At 44.3% G+C, this 22,091-nt stretch overlaps 1 protein-coding gene and 2 pseudogenes across 1 annotated transcript; 1 reads left to right on the forward strand and 2 right to left on the reverse strand.

The window, feature by feature from the left end:
• LOC124970023 (pleckstrin homology domain-containing family A member 1-like) overlaps nucleotides 1–16,576 on the reverse strand; it is an 88,533-nt pseudogene extending 71,957 nt beyond the window's left edge.
• LOC124970662 (speedy protein E4-like) lies at nucleotides 1,450–5,885 on the forward strand. The gene is made up of 7 exons (XM_047534161.1): nucleotides 1,450–1,489; nucleotides 1,937–1,968; nucleotides 2,077–2,260; nucleotides 2,881–2,939; nucleotides 3,523–3,608; nucleotides 4,335–4,503; nucleotides 5,826–5,885. The coding sequence occupies exons 1-7, from the start codon at nucleotides 1,450–1,452 to the stop codon at nucleotides 5,883–5,885; spliced, it is 630 nt and encodes a 209-aa protein (XP_047390117.1).
• LOC124970663 (guanine nucleotide-binding protein subunit alpha-12-like) overlaps nucleotides 16,063–22,091 on the reverse strand; it is a 60,856-nt pseudogene continuing 54,827 nt past the window's right edge.

Consider the following 22,091-nt stretch of genomic DNA (forward strand, 5'->3'; position numbering starts at 1 on the left):
GATGGATGATGGAGGTGGTAGCACAAATTTACAGTTATGCCCCACATGGTGGCATTAGGGCCAGTGATGGAACAAAGCCCCACACACATGAATTTATCCACAATATGACCTAGCATAGTGAGACTGGAGCCATCTCAGTTGGTGTAAGAGCACTCTAGGATGGTCCTCCTATGATGAATCACCTGTAACACATTTACAGGAGATTACCTCCACTATTAACTGATATATGAATATAACTGACACCACTCACCTCTACACATTACAATGGCTCAATGGTAAGCTTTCTAAATATTAAACCACATTTTGTGGACAGAGAGAAAAATAATGGATTGAAAGTCCAGCTGGAAAGCAGAAGGCTGAGTTGGGAGGTTTGGAAGCAGCTCCCCAGTTCCACTGGGTGCTGTGTCACATCCCATGCACTCCCATCTTCTCAGCAAACATTATATTCTGGCTTGATTGGGAAATGTTTCCATATGCTTCTTTTTCTACATGTGAGATTTTCCATCTGGTACATGGGTCACAATAAAATATCCAGGTCAAGAGCAATATCTGTGCTCCCAAATATGCTATGTAAAATAGAGACAGTGATTGGAATTGAGAGGCTATCTCGAGGTGATTCATAGATTCCCAGAGAGTATAGACAGACACTCTGTGAAGAGTGTGAGCAAGTACAGAATTTTCTATGATTTTATGTCAAGGATGCCTAACTGCAGACTGCGTGTCCTCTGGACAGATTTCTGAATACAGGGGCATAGAGGAGAAACGATTTGCTATATTGAGTGTTTTCATATAAGTTGTTGAACTGATAACTCAGTGTATTTGGGTTCTTTTGTACATATGTTGCTCCCCCTAGGGACATCAGGCCAATTCTGCTCTCCCTCTTCTTCCTCTCCTTCCTCTACTAACATACTAAACTGAAATGGGACTGCTCTGAGATAGGGTATCTAACATGTTTTGTGTAGGGAATGGAGACACAAATTCATTTTTGGAGAGAAGTGAAAGATGGAGTCAGAGACCTTTTGATAGTTTGGCATGGTGGACAGAGTTTGGATCAGTAGCAGGAGAGACCAACTCCTCTAGAACCCTAGGACACATGCACAGACCAGTGTGGCAGTTACATGTGTTTTCCTTCAAACTGGTTGCCAGGTTGGAATGGGCGATGACATCAGAGGCTTCCACCCTTCCTGATTGGAAGGGCCAGACTCTGTGGGTCACTGGCAGTCCAGTGGGCAACAGTTTGTCCTCAGGGCTGTTCTTCACCTGATTTCTCCCTCCTTGGCGAAGAGAGAACAGACTCCTATTCAACCAAATTCTCAACCAGGCTTTGCCATAAAAAGAAACTAGTTTTCATAGAAGGGAAGGAAGAGAATTGCAGAAGTTATGTTGTGGGATCGCAAAATCTCCCAGTCTGAGCAACCGCCTTCCCAGCCGAGCAACTCATGCCACCTCATGCAGTTGGTGGTAGATGATGAGGTCTCAGGTCCATCAGGTGAGGGAGCTAAAGACAGAACCGAGTTGACATGATGAGTGGTAAGGAGGAAGGGTAGAGAAGCCAGAAACGGTGGAGCAGGGAGCCCAATTTGGAAGGAGAGAACAGGTCAGGGGACAAGAAGTCCACATGGATGGAAAATATGAAGGGAAAGGAACTGAGCTAGAAGACGAGATCCAAGGGTAGTAAGGGGTTAGAAGGTATGAAAAAGGGTCACTCGACCCTGGGAGAAAGTTGTCCATAATGGACTAGAGCTTTGAGGAAAAGGGAGATGGGACAATGCTGAGGAGAATCAGGGGCAGATGGTTATCAGCAAAGGGGAAACATGGTACAATAGCTAAGAAGGCAGCAAGAGCTTAAGGTCTCACATGTGAGTGGGGTACTAGAATGGGATGATAAAAGGCTGAATACCAAATACAGGAGCTTTACTCAGCTTTCTTTACTCAGCCCCGTGGGTAGAACACTGCCACCCATGTCGGGTCTCAAGGAAGAGAGAGCGGACCCCCGAATCACAGGATGATGCAGATGATAATCATCCAGGGGTTACTGATTCAGTACCCAGGGCAGAATCTGGCCTTATGACTGAGACCACTGGCAAAAAGAGAAAGAGGGAATCCTCCTCTGAGGCTGTCGAGGAGCTGCAGGAGCTGGACAGTGAGCCAAATCATGCCTGGGATGCTGATTCACTGTATGGCCTTAAAATGAAATTCAAAAGACTGCGAATAAACTTGGTGCAACCAGAACACCATGAAGTTTTTAAGAAGCTACTAGGTAGGGAGACACTCCGGGACATGCCCTCAATCCTCTCTCCATACAAAGATGAACCTTATAGCCACTGCCCTTTTCCAGAGTGCCTTGTTACCTCTGAGTACCCCATGCCTGGAAGACTCAGGACCCATCTCCCCTCAGAGACTCTTAGATTCTGGATGCTTACCCTATACTTGAAAAAGGTCCCTGCTTGGGACCACAGAGCTTGATTCCAACAGTCCTCTCTGATCGGAGACTCTCTGGCTCTAATAGATGTCCTACATTCTGAGGGGTGGTAATGGGGTCATGTTCATGCTGATGTGACTGCCAAATGAGAAAATGACCTAGGAACCCACTAATTCTGACATGGGGCACTCCTGGGTGATGATGGGCCCTCAGAGTTTACACAAAGTTCTTGATCATACACGTATCTAGCTCTTACCCAAACCCTCACTTGGTTGCTTTTCTGGGGAGTCTCAGTACATACAACTTCTCCAAGGTATGTTACTGTCCTCTTCCTATCCACCTCTGCTGGGCTCCAATCCTGCACCTTCTCCAAGGGAGTTCTTGTTCTCTTCTCTGCTCTCTCTCTCCCATTGCAGCCCCTTCTTGTTTCCAAACTAACACCAGTGTTCTGTTCACAGAGGATCCTGTTGTCAAAGAATTCCTGGCCTGGGACAAGAACCTGAGGGTGTCTGACAAGGTGAGGTTACTCTCCACTGGGCAGGGGTCCTGATCCAGCACAGCCTGGATGGGGAGGGCTTTCTAATGTCCTTCTTTCTGCCTCCACATAGAGCCACAAATATGTGCCAGGTCTTGGCCCATTTGTGACTTGTAAACATCTCTCTCAGGTCTAGCAGCTTCTTGCAGAGAGGACAGGTAGACATTGCTTCTGCTTGGGTGCTCTGAGCTCCAAACCCAAGAATGCATTCTGACATGGATAAACACACTTTTCTTGTCAGTTGAAGTTTCGGGATATTCTCCTCTCTGCTCTCCCTGAGCCACTGTTCTCCAGTTTATCAAAGACCCTCCTCAGCCAGTTGACATATATGCCCTCCCTCCAAAGGTCCCCTCAGACCTTGCCCTCCAATGCACATCTACGTCTCCTCTCACCTTGACTCTTCCCATTGACCATGATCCCTCATATCCTTCCCCCAAACAGCAGGTCTCCTTAGTTGGCTACCTTCTCTTAGTGACACTCTCTACCCCAGACTCCCAGTCCTCGTCCCCTCCTTTCTACTCATCCAGGATGTGACCTCTCTCTATTTTTCCTCTCTCTCCACCAGTACCTCCTGTCTATGGTGATAGCTTATTTTAGCCGGGCTGGCTTCTTCTCCTGGCAGTACCAACGAATCCATTTCTTTCTGGCCCTGTGAGTATTTGGCCTCCTTCATCAATATGAATTCACAATCTGGGTGATCAGGAGGGGAGAGGGCACTAACCTGTATTCTGCCTTTTAACCTGTTTGCACTGTTTGCTCTTGGTAAAAGATATTAAAACATTAATGTATAGGTTTTCTTTCAAACTTCTCTTGTCAAAGTCAAGACAAAATCTCCCGTAAGGCCAGTTTTAAAAAATTAAGGAACACCAAAGGAAACATAAAGACCACCTGAGAAGAGTGGAGGAAAGCATGGCCACTTGCTGTCCCTGGCAGAGGGACTGCATATGCATCCACATCTAACTGCTCTATTTCTTCCTGTATTTACCCAACACTGTTTTCACTTCTGCCTCTGGATTTCCAGGACAGATGCCCATTCCCATCCACATAGGTCCAGCATAAGGTGCTCCCTTCTGCTCCTTCATACAGATGTCTTCTCTCATCTGGCTTTCTACACAGTCACTGAAAATCCTTCCAACATGGGTACAAACATCCCTTATGCCTCCATCTCAAGTGTTTTCTCTTTGCTTTATTGACAAATGCTGGGGTACTTCTGAAAGTGACTGGGAAGGCCAATGGATGGTCCCCCATAATTGCTGAATAGGGCTAGTGCAGTCCTATCTGATGATTGTCCTCCTGGCTTGTTTTCTGGGAAGCTGACCCCAAGGGGAGGTCCTTCCAGGTTCTGTCCCTGAGGAGCAACCTGGTTTCTTTCCCCAGATACCTGGCCAATGACATGGAGGAGGACAACCAGGCTCCTAAACAAGACATCTTTTATTTCCTCTATGGGCAGAGCTATGCCCTGCGTCCCTTGTTCCACAAACTGCGCTATCAATTCATCTGCTCCATGGGCTGGAACACTCGGGTTTCCTTGGAGGAGTGTGAGGAGGTGGGTGGTGCTGTGTGTCTTGTGGAGGGAGAGGGAGGGGCTGACTGGAGACTCAGGAAGGTGGGTGGTTGCAGGTGGGATGTGGGGAGGAGAAAGTCCTGGAGGCTGCATGGAGGGAAGGACTTCCTTGGCAGTCTTCAGGTTTGGTTTTTTTTTGGTGATTTTTTGTTAGTGAACCAAATGTGTATCTCAATGTACTCTATGCAATCTAATAAAAAGTTGTTGGAAATTTACCAGGTACACATAAGTGATTCAAGTAATAAAAGAAAGTTCTATTTCAAGAAAATGAAGTTTCAGTTCCTAACTTGAGGAAAAGTACATTAAAAATATAAAGCCAAGCTCAGTTTCTATGCTATAATGGAATTACATTTAATAAAGCAGATTTAAGTCATTTTCTTCAGAGATATATATTTGGTCTTTTGTATTTATGTATAGATCTACCAATTGTAAAAAATGGTTTATTTTAAAGGAAGTAGATAAATGAAATGAAAGGAACCTTTGTATTGTACTAAAATTATTGACAACACAGAACACGTTATGGGAAAATAGCTTTTCATTCAGAGAATATTTGCACAGGTAAATTCTACATTAGACCTAACTAGAATTACAGTTAAATTATTTGTCTAGAGCACTCAGATATTAGTTATAAATAAAAATCATATCAAAAACTATTCATCTGGCAGGGGTATAATTATGTACAAACTTTAATAGGGTTTCAATGATTACAGATATCTTTAACCTTGCTTTTTGATGTACCCAAGCACAAACATCACAAACACTAAACCATTATTCTACTCAAATCAGAGACAAGGATAAAGTTTGACTCTTGATAAAATCAACTCCTCAAACTTGATTAGATGGGACACAAAAGGATTGTATGTGTCAAAGCATCTTTACAAAATTTTCTACACAGCTAGCATACTGTAGTTATCTGATATAAAATAGGAAAATAGACTCCATTTCTATTTAAAAGAAAGCTGAAACTACAATGTCCCACACCTTATATAACATGGATGTCAGTAATAGGTGAAATAATGTTGTGATATCCACATATAGCTACTTCGTTTGTCACCAGGCAAAATAAATCTCATAAATACACCTTGATATGTCACCTCCTTTGTAGTCAACAGAACTTAGTTAACAGAATCAAGCCTCTCAACATTTTATTTGTAAGGCATTTGTAGACCGTTGAATCATGGTGACTAGAATGTCCACATCAAAGTGAGGTAATTTAAGGAATGGGGAAATAAATTCAACATTATTTCAAAACCTCAATATCCTGTCAAGTCATCAGCTTTTGTTGGGGCTCTTTCTCTTTCCAGATTCAAGCTTATGATCCGGACCTCTGGGTGTGGGGCCGAGATCGCACCCTCATTCCCTAGAAGTCCTGGAACCATGGAGGCCTGAGGGGAGGGACCATATTCTGTATCCCGTGCCTGACGACAGGGTCATCTACTGTCCGTTTAGGATGTCCAAGGACCTAACTACGTCATCCACTCCTGTCTGCCTCCCACCCACAGCCACCCTCTGTGAATGGTGAGACAGGCTGAATCCCCTAGTCAGCCTCACAGCCTCAAAACCACAACCACACAGGTGACCTCCCAGAGATGTGCTGGTGCTCCAAGGCTGCTCAGCCAGACCTGAGAGAGAACAGTTTGTCACACAGGATGAGCTAGAAATCCTTCACCCAGAGCAACTGGCCCAGTGTCAGCAGTGATGAAAGGCTGCTGTCTATCTGAGGTGAATATCCTGGAGCCGTGCATCTCTCTCTCCCCCTGGAAACTGTCTTTTGACCCTCTCCTTTTAACTCATCTGGGGCCAGGCATCCCTTAAGGATACCAAGCATGGAGATGACTTATTTACAGAATTGTCGCTTTTAGTAGATAAAAATAAATGTTATTTATATTGAAGTATATTTATGTTAAATAGTTTAGAGATATATTTTGTTTGGATAATTGCTCTTCCTTGTTAGTTTTTTGATGAGGGTTATAATAAGTTTTGGTACATAAATAGTTCTCCTAAGTTTTTAAAATTTTATGTATTTTTCTGTTACTTTTATACCTCAGTGGTAGTACCACATAGTCTTATAAGTACAAAATTTTCATTTCATGTTCAATCATTAAAGTGAATATGGAGTGGCTCTAATTTAACTTGCCTTGCCATTTTTTTCTGTCATTGTAAACTATGTATTGTAAGAGAGCACTGGTGCTGTGTGCTTTTGAGGAACACAGCACAGCACATTTGTGTGGAAAGTGAATAAAGTTGAAAATCTTCTTACCTTGATGGTGCATATGATTGTATCCTTTTGGGTTGTCTGCTGTCAAATCATGGTGTTCTTTAACAGTTTGTTGTTACTTGACCAAATTTCTTACCTGTGGAGGGAAATACTTCAATTATTTTTCATGTAGGAAAAAACAGAGAAAGTTGTAGAACTGAAACAAGAGACTGGAAGCAGGAAACACAGGGAGGATATTGAGAGACATAACACAGGAAAAGTCAAAGAAAATTCAGGGCAGCTTCTAACAACCATAAATTCAAAATCCAGGAGAGGCGTCTCAACAGGAGATGCCTTCCTGGTGATGGTCCAAGGATGGGGACACACATGGAATGGTAGACTTTGATACTTGAGTCACAATGGCAGTCTTTTCCACAACTCTGTTTCTAATTTTACATAACAGAAGGAAATCCAAAGGGTCTCATTGAAACAGAAAATCATGAAGGGACATGAAGGTACTAGAGCAGGTTCTGAGAAGAATTAGGTGAGAGGAAGAGCTGAAGCTGGTAAACAGACAGGAACAGAGAGGAGGAGCTAATAGTGTGGGCACTGAGTGACTGCAGACAAGCATCTTGGGACAAGGGAGCAGCAGCGAATAGGGGGGCACTAGTGGAATGGAGCAGTTGAGTCAAATTATTAGCCAGATGTAAGACAAAGCTAAGAAAGGTGGAACAGCCAGTGATGAGATGCGATATGTGGTTAGAGAGGCAAGTGGAGAGGAGGTGAAGGTGCTAGAAAGGACCAGCATGGAATGAGCTTAAGGTTGGGTGGAAGGTTTAGAAGAGGGATGGTCGTTGGGTGAGTGGAGAAACTGAAGAGGTCAAAGTTTCATGAAGACAGAAGTCACTAAGGAGAAGTCATTAATACGGGCACTGTGCAATGCAATTCTGATGCTGATCAACTGCATGGAGGTCCCAGGTTATGGGCTGAGGCCATGGGCCCCCTCTGCACTGCCCTATTTTCAGACATCAGCTGCAAGCTCTGGGTTTCCCAGGGCACTCCCACTTCTCACCAGTGGCTGCACTTTCAGAGATTCCCATACTACTACTGCATAATTCTCTATAACTTCTCAATGAGGTTGGGAGAGCATAAATCCAAAAATGACTATTTGGTCATGTTAGAAAGCAAATAGATTGGGACCGCTAAAAGATGAGGGACATGGCTGCAGCAAAGGAAATCTGTCAAGTCCTCGTGACCCAACATCTTCAGAGGACATGGATGTACAGGACGGGACATCATGACATCAACTACATAGCATGAGGGTGGCACCAGGCAGCCTCAGGTCTCCAACTCATTCTGTCTTCTTGATCACTGTGTAGGAGACCCCTTTGGAACTCCCTGACCAGAAAAGCCCTCTTGAGGGAAGGCCTATCCTGGGTAATGCTGGGTAAACTATATGGCATGTCAGCCATTAGGAATTTAGATTCCTGAGACAGAGGCCAACTCAGAGAGAGGCCAACTCCCTGGACTGATAGGGAGTGTACAATCCACAGAACAGGGGGGAAATGGGGTCAGTGTCCCTGAGTGAAAGAACAGAGTATCTAAGGAGACATGGCAACTAGATGTCACAGTTCAGAGAACCAGAGAAGAAGGTTTCAGAAGGGAAGGGGCATAGCATAACTCCCACCAGCACAGTCATGGGCTGGGGTGACTCTGTGCTATTGACTTCCACCCAGAGCACATAGGCAGCAGGAGAGTTTTGAGCAGGGGCCCAATAAAAGGCATTTCCTGGCTGTGATGAGTCAGGTGGAGTGAGACATTCCCTGGAGGCCAGCAGAGAATCTCCGCCTTGGGTTCCGTCCTATGCCCAGCCAGGTTCTGTATTACAAAGGGAACTTCAGAGTCTCCGGGTTAGTGAAGGAGAAGAAATTAGATGTTACACCTCAGGGAAGGGAGGGCAGCCTCTCAATCAGAAAATAGTGGGGGGTGGTCTACAGATGCCAAATTTTTAAAAAATATTTTTTAGTTGTAATGGAATTTTATTTTATTTATTTTTATATGTTGCTGAGAATCGAACCCAGTGCCTCACACATGCTAGGTGAGCGCTCCCCCACTGAGCCGCAACCCCATCCCATACAGATGCCAAATTTTACCAACATTCATAATCTGAGACCTAGTCATGTGAACCCCTCCCTGTTGGAGAAGGAAACTGTCAGAGTGGAATTGGGGACTCACAGGTGAACAGAGATTCAAAGGAAGTGGGGAGAGGCCTTTGCTCCCGTGGTCTGAGCCCTGAGTTTCCCTCCCAACCCATGGAAACCAGAGCAGTGCAAAGCCCCCCACCCTGTGCATCTCATCTTGCATAGGGCTGTGCCAAATGTCTTGAAGGTTTGGGCTAACAAACAGTGGGATGCAGCTGCTGGGTGTTCTGCAATGTGTATTCAGAATGACAAGGATCTTATTCTGATTTCTTGCCTAAATGCTGAGCATCTGTCTAGTCAGATGATAGGTAATCAAGTGCCCAAGAATGCACACACCTAGGAAAAGCTCATACCTAGGCTGTGCTTAGAATCCTGTGGGGTCAGCCCCTCTTCCTTTGTCCTGTTATAGCTTCAGGAGCCCGTCTCCCTGAAATGTGGAAACACAGCATCTTGCTGAGCTGGGCAGGATGTCTAGGGTGGGCCTGGGACCTGGGTTTCTTACACTCCAGGGTAAGGCCGAGGTTGTTGGTCTTGGGAACTGGAAACCACCCCCACAGCCTCCATGGTTGGTCTGTGTCCATCTGTCCTCTTAGGATGCCATTTGGTCACCTTCCATCTTCCAGGACCCCTCCCTGCCCTACCAAGCCCCTCTCCACAGCATGAGCCTAAACCCCTAGTTCAGCCAGGCTGACTTTTTGCAGCAGAGAAACACGCTTGTTCCTGCCACCCATGCCAGTGGGCCATGACTGGTCACTGCTGAATTCTCTGTTCTCTGTGTTTCACGTGTGACAGTGATTCCTGTGCTTTGTTTTTGTTTCTTTTCTTTCCTTTCATTTTGTTTCATTTTTTGTTTGTTATTTTGTTTTTTATTTTGTACTGAGGATTGTACCCAGAGGTGCTCTACCACTGAGCTACTTCCCCAGCAATTTTATTTTTAATTTTGAAACAGGGTCTGGTAAATTGCCCAGGCTGAGTTTGAACTTCTGATCCTCCTTCCTCAGCTTCCCAAGTGGACTACAGGAGTGTGCCACCACACCAGCTTAGATCAGTCTTTACAAGTATATATGCCCTCAGATGGTAGTTTTCTGTAGACAGGGATTTCTTTTTGCTTTGCCAAACCCATCTGTGACAGGGATCTGACCCTTCTCTGGGCAGTTCTAGGACCCTCGGAGGCGCAGTCTTCATTCCTCCAAGTGTGGCACTTCAGGGTGGCAGCCAGGTCACTAGATCAAACTGGCTCCCCGTCTTAGGAGCAGCACAGCTCTGCTGCATCCAGCTCCAGGCCTCCCCTGTGCCTGTTTCCTCAGTAGGTCACATGGATGTGAAGTTTACTGGGGTAGAGTTGACACAGGGAGTCTTTCATCATTATCATAATATCTGAGTCTGCGGGAGTGTGTCTGGCACAGCCATCACTGGTCACAGCAGGAGCAGCCAGGCCACTGCTTGCTCACTGGTCCTGCAGGAAGCTCTCCCTCTAAATGTCTTGGATAGTGACTTTCATCTCACTCAGCTTCTTTGTATCTGCTAAGGGAAGGACTGACTAACTTTCCTAGGTCAGGAGCAGGGTGCTGTCCCCTGGTGGCAGATTCCTTCCATGTCCTAGTCTTCCTGTTTGGGCATTTGAGCACCGTCCCATTCATCACAGTAAGACCCCTCCTGGCTTTCCTGGCCACTCTTTCTCCCTCACATGGGCTCCACATTGGCTATGTCATGGTTTCCTCAGTTCTGTCCATGTCCACACTCTGGAGGAGGGTCCCTGTTACAGCAGCTGTAATAGGTGACCACACATCTAGTCCTACAGTTCTGTGGGACAGGTGTCTCTCTGGACTGAGGCTGACGTGTAGGTGGGCTGCATTCTTCCTGCAGCTTCTGCAGAGAATTTCTCTCCTTCCTTCTCCTGCTTTTGGAGGGACCTGCATTCTTTGGCTTTGGGCCCTTCCTCTGTCCTCCAAGACAGCAATAAGCTCAAGTCCTTCACTCTACCCTCTGGACAATGCAGAATAATCTCCCCATCTCAACATCTGCAATTGCCCATGCAGAATCTCTTTCCCACATGAGGTCCTATGTTCACAGGACCCTGGAACATTTGGGACCTATTTCAGCTGCCTATCCCATCCTGAGGCTATCATGGCACTTCCCCAACACCCATTATATTAGCCTTGTCAGTGTCCATGCTTAGCTATGGACAGGTCTCAGTTCTGCTGACCATATCAGTTCTGATGATCCTAGAAGAAACAGAGACCTTAGAAGTTAGTGTCCGGGGGTGCACACTATCCTGACACACAGGAGTCATCCACAGCCCTCTGACCATGTCCTGTGGCTGTTTTGAGTTCTCAGCCTCACACCAGATGTTGCAAGCTCACAACTGGCTTTGGGGTGTGCTGGTCCCAGGCAGGAGAGGACAGTGTTTGCATGCCCTGAGCTGGAGCTGGAGATGGGTCCCATCTACCTCCTGATCCTCAGTCCTATCTCCCCAGAAGCCATCCTGTCTTTCTTGAACAATAAGCTGGGTGACACACTGTGTGTGCTGGGCCTCATGCTGTCTCACCTATGCCCCTTGAACCCAAAGATTCACTTTCCCAGGTTCCTACCAGGGCACAGTGAGACAGTAGAGGTCTGGTACTTATATATGATGGATACTATCAACTCCATTTGGAAAAATCTTATTTTTACTTACTAATGTAAGTTTAATAAAAATGGCATGTGGTGAAAACAAAATCAAAAACACAGAAAAAAATCTAAGATCTAAAAAATGACACTGTAAAGAAATAGCCTTTAAATTCCAAATTATCCCCTGTTAGAATTAGTTCTCTAGTCTCAGTGTAAAAATATTCGGCAATCTGTTGCCTCATTTTTCGCTCAAAAATGAGTTTTATACAGTAATTAATCATAATATTCTCTCTCTCTCTCTCTCTCTCTCTCTGTGAGGGACAGAGAAATGGTGCAGATCTGTGAAAACATCCCACATAACTGGTCCTGCAAGAAAAAACAGGAACCAATATCCGCACACTGCCTCCTGGAAAGCCGGGACCCTCAACAAGAACATATCCTAACACCGTCCATCCTAACACCATCTGAAGCACCTGGGCTTGAAATACCCACAGTTAGGACTGCTATGGATGCTGCATTAATAAAATACACACATAGACAAAAAATAAAGTGCAGTCCTTCAAGGTTCCAGAAAAGATGTGAGATACTAAAGTAAATCTCCTTCCCCAGTTCTGCATGCCTGGAAAGGCATCTTCATTGACACATTCCTCTTCCTCTGGAGATAAAGAAGCTGGAGTGGACCTGGCCCTGCAGTAGGTGCCCTGACACAATGACCCCACTCCCAAGGAGCACAGCTGTGGTGCAACGTCCTCACTGTCTTCCTCCAGTGACTTATGGCCCTGCATCAGGCACACCCACCAATAGCAGAGCAACAAAGAGACCTGTGTCACAGAATCATGGAGGCTTCTGTTGACTGCAGCCATCTTCTGTGGCTGGAGATAAGCAAGAGCTCATGAGGCTAAAGACATAGGAGAAGAAGGAGACATTTCATCACTAACATCAAATATGGCCAATGGCAGCCTTCAGCTCTCAAGGACCTTCTCCGTCTAAACATGGTAGCAATGAGAGTGGACTGTCCCCAGTTAAACCTCACACACAGTGACAACTACAGAATTTCATCTGGGAGGTTCTCAAATCAAAAAAAATCCATGCAGAGTGGCACATGCCTGTAATCCCAGTGACATGAGAAGCTGAGGCAGAAGAATTGCAGCTTCAAGGTCAGCCTCAGCATCTTAGAGAGATCTGTCTCAAAATAAAAATGAAAGGGTCAGGTATATGACTCAGTGATAGAGTGCCCCTGGGTTCCATCCTGAGAACCACACACAGGTACACTCAAAATAATAAAAATAAGCACTCAAAATAATAAAAAAGAAATGACTACAATAATATCAAGAGTGTTCCCAACAAATACTTGCTCATATACATACAAGGAATAAAAAGAGCATCAGTCTTTTGAATACAGTTGACAGATTTATTTTTGTTCCAAATACATCCTCTATGACTTGTTGACACCTGGTTTACAGAGGAATATCAGTGCCCAGCTAATTACACTGTCTTTTTTCTCAAATGATGAATGAATTATTTAGACGTGAACAATGAAATAAATGGGCAATGGAAGTTTACATGGTCCAAGAATAAGACTTACCAATGTGTTAATTATTTAAAAAGTAGGCCTCGGATTAAAATTTGTGGAAAAATCCTCACTGATTCAGTGCAGGTAATGCCAGTCAACGTTAAAAAGTGCAAATAGGTCAAGTAGGTAAAAACCCACTTTGAGGGCTGAGGTGGAGCTCAGTGGTAGAACACTTGCCTAGCATGAAAAATGCCCTGGGTTCCATCTAAATTACCACAGAACAATGCGATGATAATGATAAGAATAAATTAAATTTTAGGACTTCCTCCCTCCCCTGAACCCCTAGTCCTCAGTTACCTTTGCTAGTAGTAAACCCATAGCCGTGTCTCCTTCCAGGGAGAGTCTGTACATAAACAACACATTATATTTTGGGGAAAAGGTCAGCAAATGCCATACAATGTCCTGCACTTCAGCACACAGGAAACCACCCTTTACTGTTCACAACTTATTTTCCCTCTCTCTCTTTTTTCCCACCACTGCACAATCTACTTCACAGCCAGCAGTCTAAGGGCAGAGGTCAGGCAAGGGGTCTGGGCCAGTTTTCTCTGTCCTGGGCACTATCAGAGGCCCAGGGGGATGAACCTGCCACAAATCAACTCCAGGAATCACTCTCTCATGTAAAGGTGAACAGTAGGCATGAAATGAAGTACAGTTCACCTCATCAGTGACCTCTGGACACGCATAGTGTTTTTTGAGGTTTCATGTCTAGGAACAGCACCATCACAAAGATCCTTACAACTGCTCCTTTGCAGAAGTTAGATGTACAGGGAAAAAAAGGGTACATATAATTCCAAGGGCTCAATTAATTTACTTTATCACCAACAAAATGAGCTGCTTGAGGGCTGGGAACGTGCTCATGGCAGATACTTACCTGGCAACCTGGTTTCCATCCCTGGCACTGAAAAAAAAGTTGAATCTCCAGAACCAAAAAGGAAAATAAAGGGGGTAGCACACAACTGGCATAGTTCTAACTCATTAATAAAAGGACAAATAAACTTGTTTATACTTCTAATGAAGTAGACAATTCTCTGAAACTGATATAAAAATAGGCAATCAGCACAAGAAAGGATGGTCAACACCATTAGTCATCAAAGAAATACAAATCAAAACCATGAGATACCACTTCCTGCTCACTAGGATGCCTATAATCACAAAGTCTGAGAATAATGTGCTGGTGACAATGGAAATTAGAACACTTCTACACGGCTGGTAGGAAAGTAAAAGGTGCAGCTGCTCAGAAGTCTGGTGGTTCCTTAAAAGGTTAAATGTACAGTTACCACATGACCCTGCAACTCTACTCCCAGATGCATACCTGGAGAAATGAAAACACACATTTATACAAACACTTGTATGCAAATGTTCTTAGCAGCATTATTAGTAATAGTTCAAAAGGAAAACTCAAATATTCACCAATTGGTGAGTAAGTAAATGGGGTCTGTTTCTTCAATGTAACCTTATTCATTCATAAGTACAGAGTAACATGGATGAACCTTGAAACATTATGCTAAGAAGCCAGACCAAAAGGCCACATAGTGCATAAGAACACCTCTGTGATGCCCAGATTAGGTAAATCTATGGAGGCAGAGTGCAGATAAGGGGATGCTTAGGGCTGGGTGACTGGGAGGGGTGAGGAGTGACTGCTAATGAGTACAGACAGGATTTCTTTTGGAGGTGATGAACTGTTCTGATGTCGATTTTGGTGATAGTTACATAACTCTGACATGCACTAAAACCCCTTAGTTGTATACTTTAAATGGGTGGATCACATGGCATGCAAATTACATCTCAATAAGGTTATTTAACTAAAAAGGAATAGGTGTCAAATAGAAAAGGCTACTCTTTACCTTTCGTGCTGACACACACCACGACTGACACAGAACCTATAAACAACTGCCAGGACGAACCTGAGGACACTCAACCAGATTCCAACTGCACAGCCTAACTTCCCTCTGTGCATGACATTCAAATCAGACTGGGAATTCACCTGTCCAAGAACAGGGAGGGTCAGAAATGGAATCCAAAGAGGTGCTTTGTACACCATGATACAAAGAAGTAAAGGGAGTTAATATTTTCCCAAACAAGTGAGGCTGACTCTGGAATATAATTTTAATCACTAGAAGATCTACTAAATCAATGAAAGAGTATGGCTTTCTTTTTAACTTTTTATGCTTGTACCATTGTTCTTATTCTATGCCTGCTATATTCCGTTTATGTGCATTTCAAGTCATAAGCAAATATAATGTGAACCATCATGACTCAGAAATATGCAACCAGTAAAACAACAAACTACATGTCTGCTAAGTTACTAAGAAGAGAATTTGTACAATGTGGATTAACAAGATCAACACTCACTGAATTTGAACCAAGAGGGAAGGAAATGAACACAGATGCAATGATGTTCATGGTGAGCAATGATAAAACTGCAAAGGAGAAATCCTGTGGTCTTGTAACTAAAATTCTGTAATCCACAACAGAACAATGAAAGACAGCACTGAACAACAGGAAGTGATAATGACCCTGACCCATCCCTAGAGGTATTTTACAGAAGGCAGTGCACCACTTGGCAGGACTGCCCTATTAAAGATTCAAGCCCAGAACCTGTAAGCAGTGGAACTGGGGGACCTTGAATTTAGTGCAGTGGCTGAGGGCTTGTGTTTTTCATCAGTTTCGTGATATCCACGTCTACACACAAAAGAAGAGGAAAAAGATCTCCTGGCCCTAAAAACTAGAAAGTTCCTGGAAAGCAGCTGCGAACGCTTCCTGTTTTGAAATTCCTTTCCCCTTGAGAATCTACTTCTTCAGGACCATGCTATTACTCCTTGCCCACACCCTTTGCCCACGGACTTCAAGCACCAACGCCGCTTTCCACTCGTTGCACTCATAAAGGCAACACATAGAGGCGGAGCCTTCCCACTTCTCGAGAAATCTGCCACCCCCGCTCAAGAAAGGCAACGAGGGCACTATTTTCCAACTTCAGTCTTGCAGGCAGGAGCTTTGCTCTCCCGCGCAGAGCGGCCACCACGCGAGGGCACGAGGCTCGAGGGCGAGTTCGGCAATAACCGCCCGCTCCCGCGTGCCAGGTCTCTCCGCTGCTCCGCGGGCGCGGCCCCTGCCCGCGAGCAGTGACGTCTGGGTCTCAGATGTCACCCCGACCCCGCCTCCCCTTCCCGGCCTCGGTATGACACCTGTACAATGGGGACAGCAACAGCACCTACCTGCTCGGCGGCGGTGAGGACGAGGGAAGGAAAAGTAAGACCAGCGCCGCGACCGCGTCAGCTCCCGGCGGATGGCGACTTTTGTCAGGGTCTCAGGTGACAGTGTGCTTCCCTGCTCTTCGTCGCGGTCCAGGACGACACTCGCAAGAACAGCTTGAAGACCAAGTCATCCCTGCGAAGTCCCAGCGTAGCCAAACGACACCCTTCCAGGAGCGTCTCAGGCTTGTCTCTGGGCACCACGGGTAAAAACGGCCTCCACTCCGCGCAGGCGCACCGGGAGGGAACACTGCGCATGCTCCCTCGCTTCAGTGCAGACACTGGGTCCCTGAACCCCACTCTGGTCCTCTGCCCTCTGCGCCTGGGCAGGCTTGCTGACCAGGTGTCTTGGTGGATGGCTTTTACTTTAAGAAAGAAACCGAAATCTTATTTCCAAAATGAACCATGCTCATGAAAGTCTCTCTCTTGAAAAGGTCAAGAACCTTTATGCCTCTTTTTTCATAAGGAAATGTTTTATTTTTAACAAGGGGTAATCTCCTATATTTGTCTTATCATGACTTTTGGAAAAGCAAAGACATTTGATAGCCTTCTCCGCTTATTCTTTTAAGTTAACTATTTGCAAGTTACAGGATGCAGTCTAAAAGAGTTGGCACTCCATCAATATCTTGGAAAAACGTATCTTGAATCTATCATTTTTCCCAATTGAGTCATACCTTCCTGTGTGTCTCAGTTTACGACCTGCTTTTCTTTGGTTCAAGTAAAATGATTTATTTGATTCGCATAAAATTAATATCTTTGCCTTTATCCTTTGCCACTCTTGCCTATCATTTTGGCCAGGTGATTGTTCAGGAATTTGGATAACTGTTAGAAAGTTCTGAGGTCTTCTATTCTCGAACTGTGAAGTAAATAAATTACTTTTTTAGATTTGGAACACACCAATTTCATTATGACAAACCCATATTTTTGTAGAAACCTTATTAGTTTAGCAAATAGGTTTGTCTTTTCTTTGTATTCTGGTAGCAGAATCAAGTGTAGTGTTGGAGTTGACTAAAGACTTGCACCTTTTAAGTGCCTGAGGTGAATGTAGGACAGAGATTTGGAGTGTTCAATTTTTGTGTTTGTTATGGTTTGAATATGGAGTGTCCCCCAAAAGTTCGTGAGAACAAGTAACGATGTTCACAGGTGAAAGAATTACATTGTGAGAGCTGCGGTCTAATCAGTGGATTAACTAACTTGATGGATTAATAATTTGAAAGGACTACTATACTGGGTGTTAAGTGTAGGTAGATGAGGTGTGACTGGAGAAAATAGGTCCCTGGGGATGATGTGCCTTTGGGTTGTATATTTTGTCCCTGGCGTTTTAGCCACTCTCTCTGCCTCCTGGCTGCCATGAACTGAGCAGCAGGCGCTACCTCCACAATGTCTCACTTGGGCCCAGAGTAATGGTTTGGGGAGACCATGAACTGAGATCTTTGAAATCGTGAACCCCAAATAAAGTTTTCCACCTCTGAATTGTGCTTCTCAGGGATTTGGGTAACACCAATGAAAGGCTGATTAACAGGATTATAAAAAGTATCCTTGTTTTGTCATTTGAAAGGATTAATGTTATGTTACAACTTGCTTTTAAATTGCAAGTATAAAAGCAGGCATTGCTTCATACCTGCAGGAGAAACACCTGATGAACCTACACCAAGATTACACAAGGTCATGCACACCTATATGCCTGGTGACTAGGGTGCCTGAAGCAGAATTCAAGTTGGAGGTCAGCCTCAGCACCTTAGTGGGACCCTGTCTCAAAACAAAAACTTTAAAAAGGGAATGGGGATATAGCTCGGTGGCAAAGCAGGGATTCAATCCCCAATGCTGGAAGAAGAAAAGATAAAAAATAGTCCATACTATAAAAACGTTTACCCAAACAGATGGGGGAACCCATCCTAGATAGAGTTCAGGTTCCCTGGAAATGCCACCTCTGACTGATAGAGGGAAAAAACACAGAAACACTCTTCTTGAAGTCCCAATCCAATCACCATTTAACCCGAGGGGCCATTTGGGAAGGCACCTAAGAATCACTTCCTGCTTATTTATGCCTCTCTAACCAGGATTCTGAGCACAACTGACCTATTTCAATTTCAATTCTGAGCAGAACTGACCAATGTCATCAACTGGACAGGAGAGGCTCCTGCCAGGACCAGTTACGAGACTGGAGCTGCAGCTGCATCTGACGGCTTTGCCTCTTTCTTCCTCTACCTACACCAGTGTCGTATTTTCTTCTGCCTCTGGATTCCCAAGAGAGATGCCCAATTCAGGTCTGTTTACACAGACATGTCCACTTCTGGTCTTTCTTACCAAGTGTCTCCTTAGGCCAGAGGCTCTCTATGTGTTCCCTAAAATCCTTCCAAAATGGGCTCCAACCACCTCTCAGCCCTCCTTAGCAACTATTTTGCTCATTACTTTCTAGACCAAAACTGGAGCCTCATGTGGAATCTTTCCACCCTTAAATTCCTTTACCATCAATCATTTGTCTTCCTTTCCCTTTTGCTTCCACATACCCTCCTTTCCCTCTTTACCTTGTGTTTCCTGTAAAGCTGTTTTCATACATTTGTATCTGAAAAAAATTACCTATCCTTAAAGTCAGCTAAAAATATGAAACCTACCTGGGCAGGGAGGCACACACCTGTGCTCCCAGCTACTCAGGAGGTTCTGACAGCAGGATTGCTGGAGCCCAGGAGCAGGATACCAGGTTGTGCAGCAGAGCACAACCCTGTCTGTAAAACAAAATGAAATAAACACCACAGTCTGTGCTGTGTTCCTAGGTCAGCCAGCCTCTGCATCCTGACAGTGCTTGAGGACCATAATAAGATGGCATATTGAATTAAACTTTCTCATCTCGCCTGCCTCCTGTCCTAATCCCAATGGACTGAACACCTTAGGAAGGCAGGGTCTTATCCAAACATCCATACATTCTTATAATAACTCAGCTGAATTATTTTCATCTTGTGAGTGTTTATGATATAGTATTGAGTCTATGGTGTGGTCATGATGGCATTGGGCTATAAATAAAGCTTCACTCATTCATTCATTCATTCATTTCTTCAACAAAGCCTTATGAAATGTATCCTCAGTATCAGGGAATAGGAATCTTGGGAAAGAGTTCTAAGAATAGCTTCTTGAATTAGTATACAATGTGAACCAAGCCCTGTATTAGCAAATATGTGGGAAGGGATGACTAGAGAAATAAACCGGGGTCAGATCCTGACCCTGGGTGGGGACACAGGTTTGAGCACATGAAAAAGCTTAAGGGAAAGGGGTGTGGATGGAGATGGGTAAACTGATATCAACTTCACTGGATGAGGGTGGTGGGAAGCAGCCTCAGGTGCTCCAGAGGGTTTGTCTTTAACATCAGGGTGTGAGAGGCACCCTTCAGATGTCTGTCCATCAGAGGCCTCTGGATCGAGGAGTAACTCTTAATAGGGATGGTATAGTCCTGTCTAAAGATGGTCAGCCTGATCTCTTTTTTGGGAATCTGACACCAGGGGGAGGTCCTTCCTGGTTTTGTCCCTGAGGAGCATCCTGATTTCTTTCCCCAGCTACTTGGCCAATGACACGGAAGAGGTCAATGAGGCTCTTTAGGCAAGACATATTTAGTTTCCTTTATGAAAAGAGTTACACCCAGCATCCCATATTCCACAGACTGCTCTACCAATTCATCTGTTCCATGGACTGGAACACGTGGATTTCCGGAAAAGAGTGTGAGGAGGTGAACGGGGCTGCTTGTGAAGTGAGAGGGATGGTTTGGATAGGAGAGACATGAGAAAGTGGTGGTTTTCAGGTGGGATCTGGGGAAGAGAAAGCTCTGGAGGCTGCACAGGGAAGGAGGGTCTTCCTGGGCAGCCATCTCTGTTTGTGGTGGCTCCTTTCTATCCAGATTCAAAGTTATGATCCAGAGCTAAGGGTGTGGGGAACTGACCGAATGTTCTAGAAGTCCTGGAACCATGGAGGCCTGAGGACATTAGCCTGAGGGAAGGTACAAAATTCTGGGTTTCTGGCCTGATGACGGGATCATTTATTGTCTATTTAGGAGATCCAAAGGACCCAACAGCTGGACCCACTCCTGTCACCTCCCACCCACAGCCACCCTCTGCACACCATGCAGCAGCACAGCCAGGCACACACAGCATGAATCTCCCAGTCAGCTTCACAGCCTCAAAACCACAACCACACAGATAACCTCCTACAGATGTATTGGATGCTATGAGGCTGCTCAGCAAGACCCAAGACAGAACAGTTTGTAACAGAGGGTGTTTTAGAAATCCTTAAGCCAGAGGAATTGGGCCCAAATGTCAGCAGTAATGAAATCTTACACTCTTTCCAAATTAAGTATCCCTTAGCCATGAATTTCCCTCTCCCCCTATAAATTAATTGCCATTTTTACTCTCTCCTTTTAATTTATTTTGGGCCATTCATTCCTTAAGGGCACCAAATATGGAGATTTATTTATAACAATGTGACTGTGTCACAATGGGATATTCCAACTGTTCACATATTCCACAATGCAGATAATTCTCATTAACTCTATTTTCATCCCAGTTTGCTCTCAGTCAAATGGCTTAAGGCCAGAACTCACTTCTATTTGCTGTCCACTGACTTACATCTGGATGAAGCTTCCTGTACAATCACTCTTTCCCTTCTCAATTCCGCGGTCAAAAAAGTTTGTCAGAACCACAACAGGTTAAGAAATACTAGCTTTATTGCAGTTTCTTACATAGAACACATTAGAGTTATGGACTTGTTCAGAAGATGAGGCAAAGGTTTTGTTTAAAGAATGTTAGAAGCAGCCATGTTAGAAGCAGGCATTGTGGGGACCAATCAGGGAATAGGAAAGGGATCAGATACCTGATATCCTGGTTCATAGTGTTGATATGTTAGTGATGTTTGTCACAAAGTTCAAATGTGAAGCTGGCAAGGACCATGGTGTGAGTTAAGTCCAAGTTCCCATTCTCCAGGTGTGCTCTATGCTATTGGCAGAATTACCTCAAGTCTTTGGTATTAAGCAGATCTCTAGGCCCAAACCTGCAATATGAAATGATTTTTGAAATCAGGGTTAGTAAAGTATGAGTATCAAAACCGAAAATGATGGTTCAGGGTTGGTGTCAAGAATGAAGGATCAGAGATAAGACTAGGTTTGTAAGTTGGTCTAAGCTCTAATTTTGTACATTTGGTGTTCTGTAAGCCTCTTGTATTTGATTTTCCATTTCATTCTTCAGGTTTGGGAAATTTTCTGGATATTATTTCCTTGAATAGGTTGTTCATTCCTTTGGTTTGTATCTCTGTGCCTTCCTCAATCCCAATAATTCTTAAATTTGGTCTTTTCATGATGTCCCATAGTTCTTGGAGATTCTGTTCATGATTTCTCACCATCTTCTCTGTTTGGGCAACTTTATTTTCAATATTAAATATTTTGTCTTCATTGTCTGAGGTTCTGTCTTCCAAGTGATCTAGTCTTTTGGTGATGCTTTCCATTGAGTTTTTTATTGGGTTTATTGTTTCCTTCAATCCTTTCAAGGATTTCCGTTTTTTTTTTTTTTTTTTTTTTTGAGAATCTCTATCTCTTTGTTGAAATGATCTTTTGCTTCCTGCAGGTGCTCTTTCAGCTTATTGGTATTATCATTTATTGCCTGCATTGCTCTCTTATCTCATCCTTTGCTTCGCGAATCATCTTAATCATGTATAATCTGAAGTCCTTTTCTGACATTTCTTCTAACATACTGTCATTGGAT

The sequence above is a fragment of the Sciurus carolinensis genome, chromosome 18 (assembly GCF_902686445.1).
Source record: "Sciurus carolinensis chromosome 18, mSciCar1.2, whole genome shotgun sequence".
NCBI lineage: Eukaryota > Metazoa > Chordata > Mammalia > Rodentia > Sciuridae > Sciurus > Sciurus carolinensis.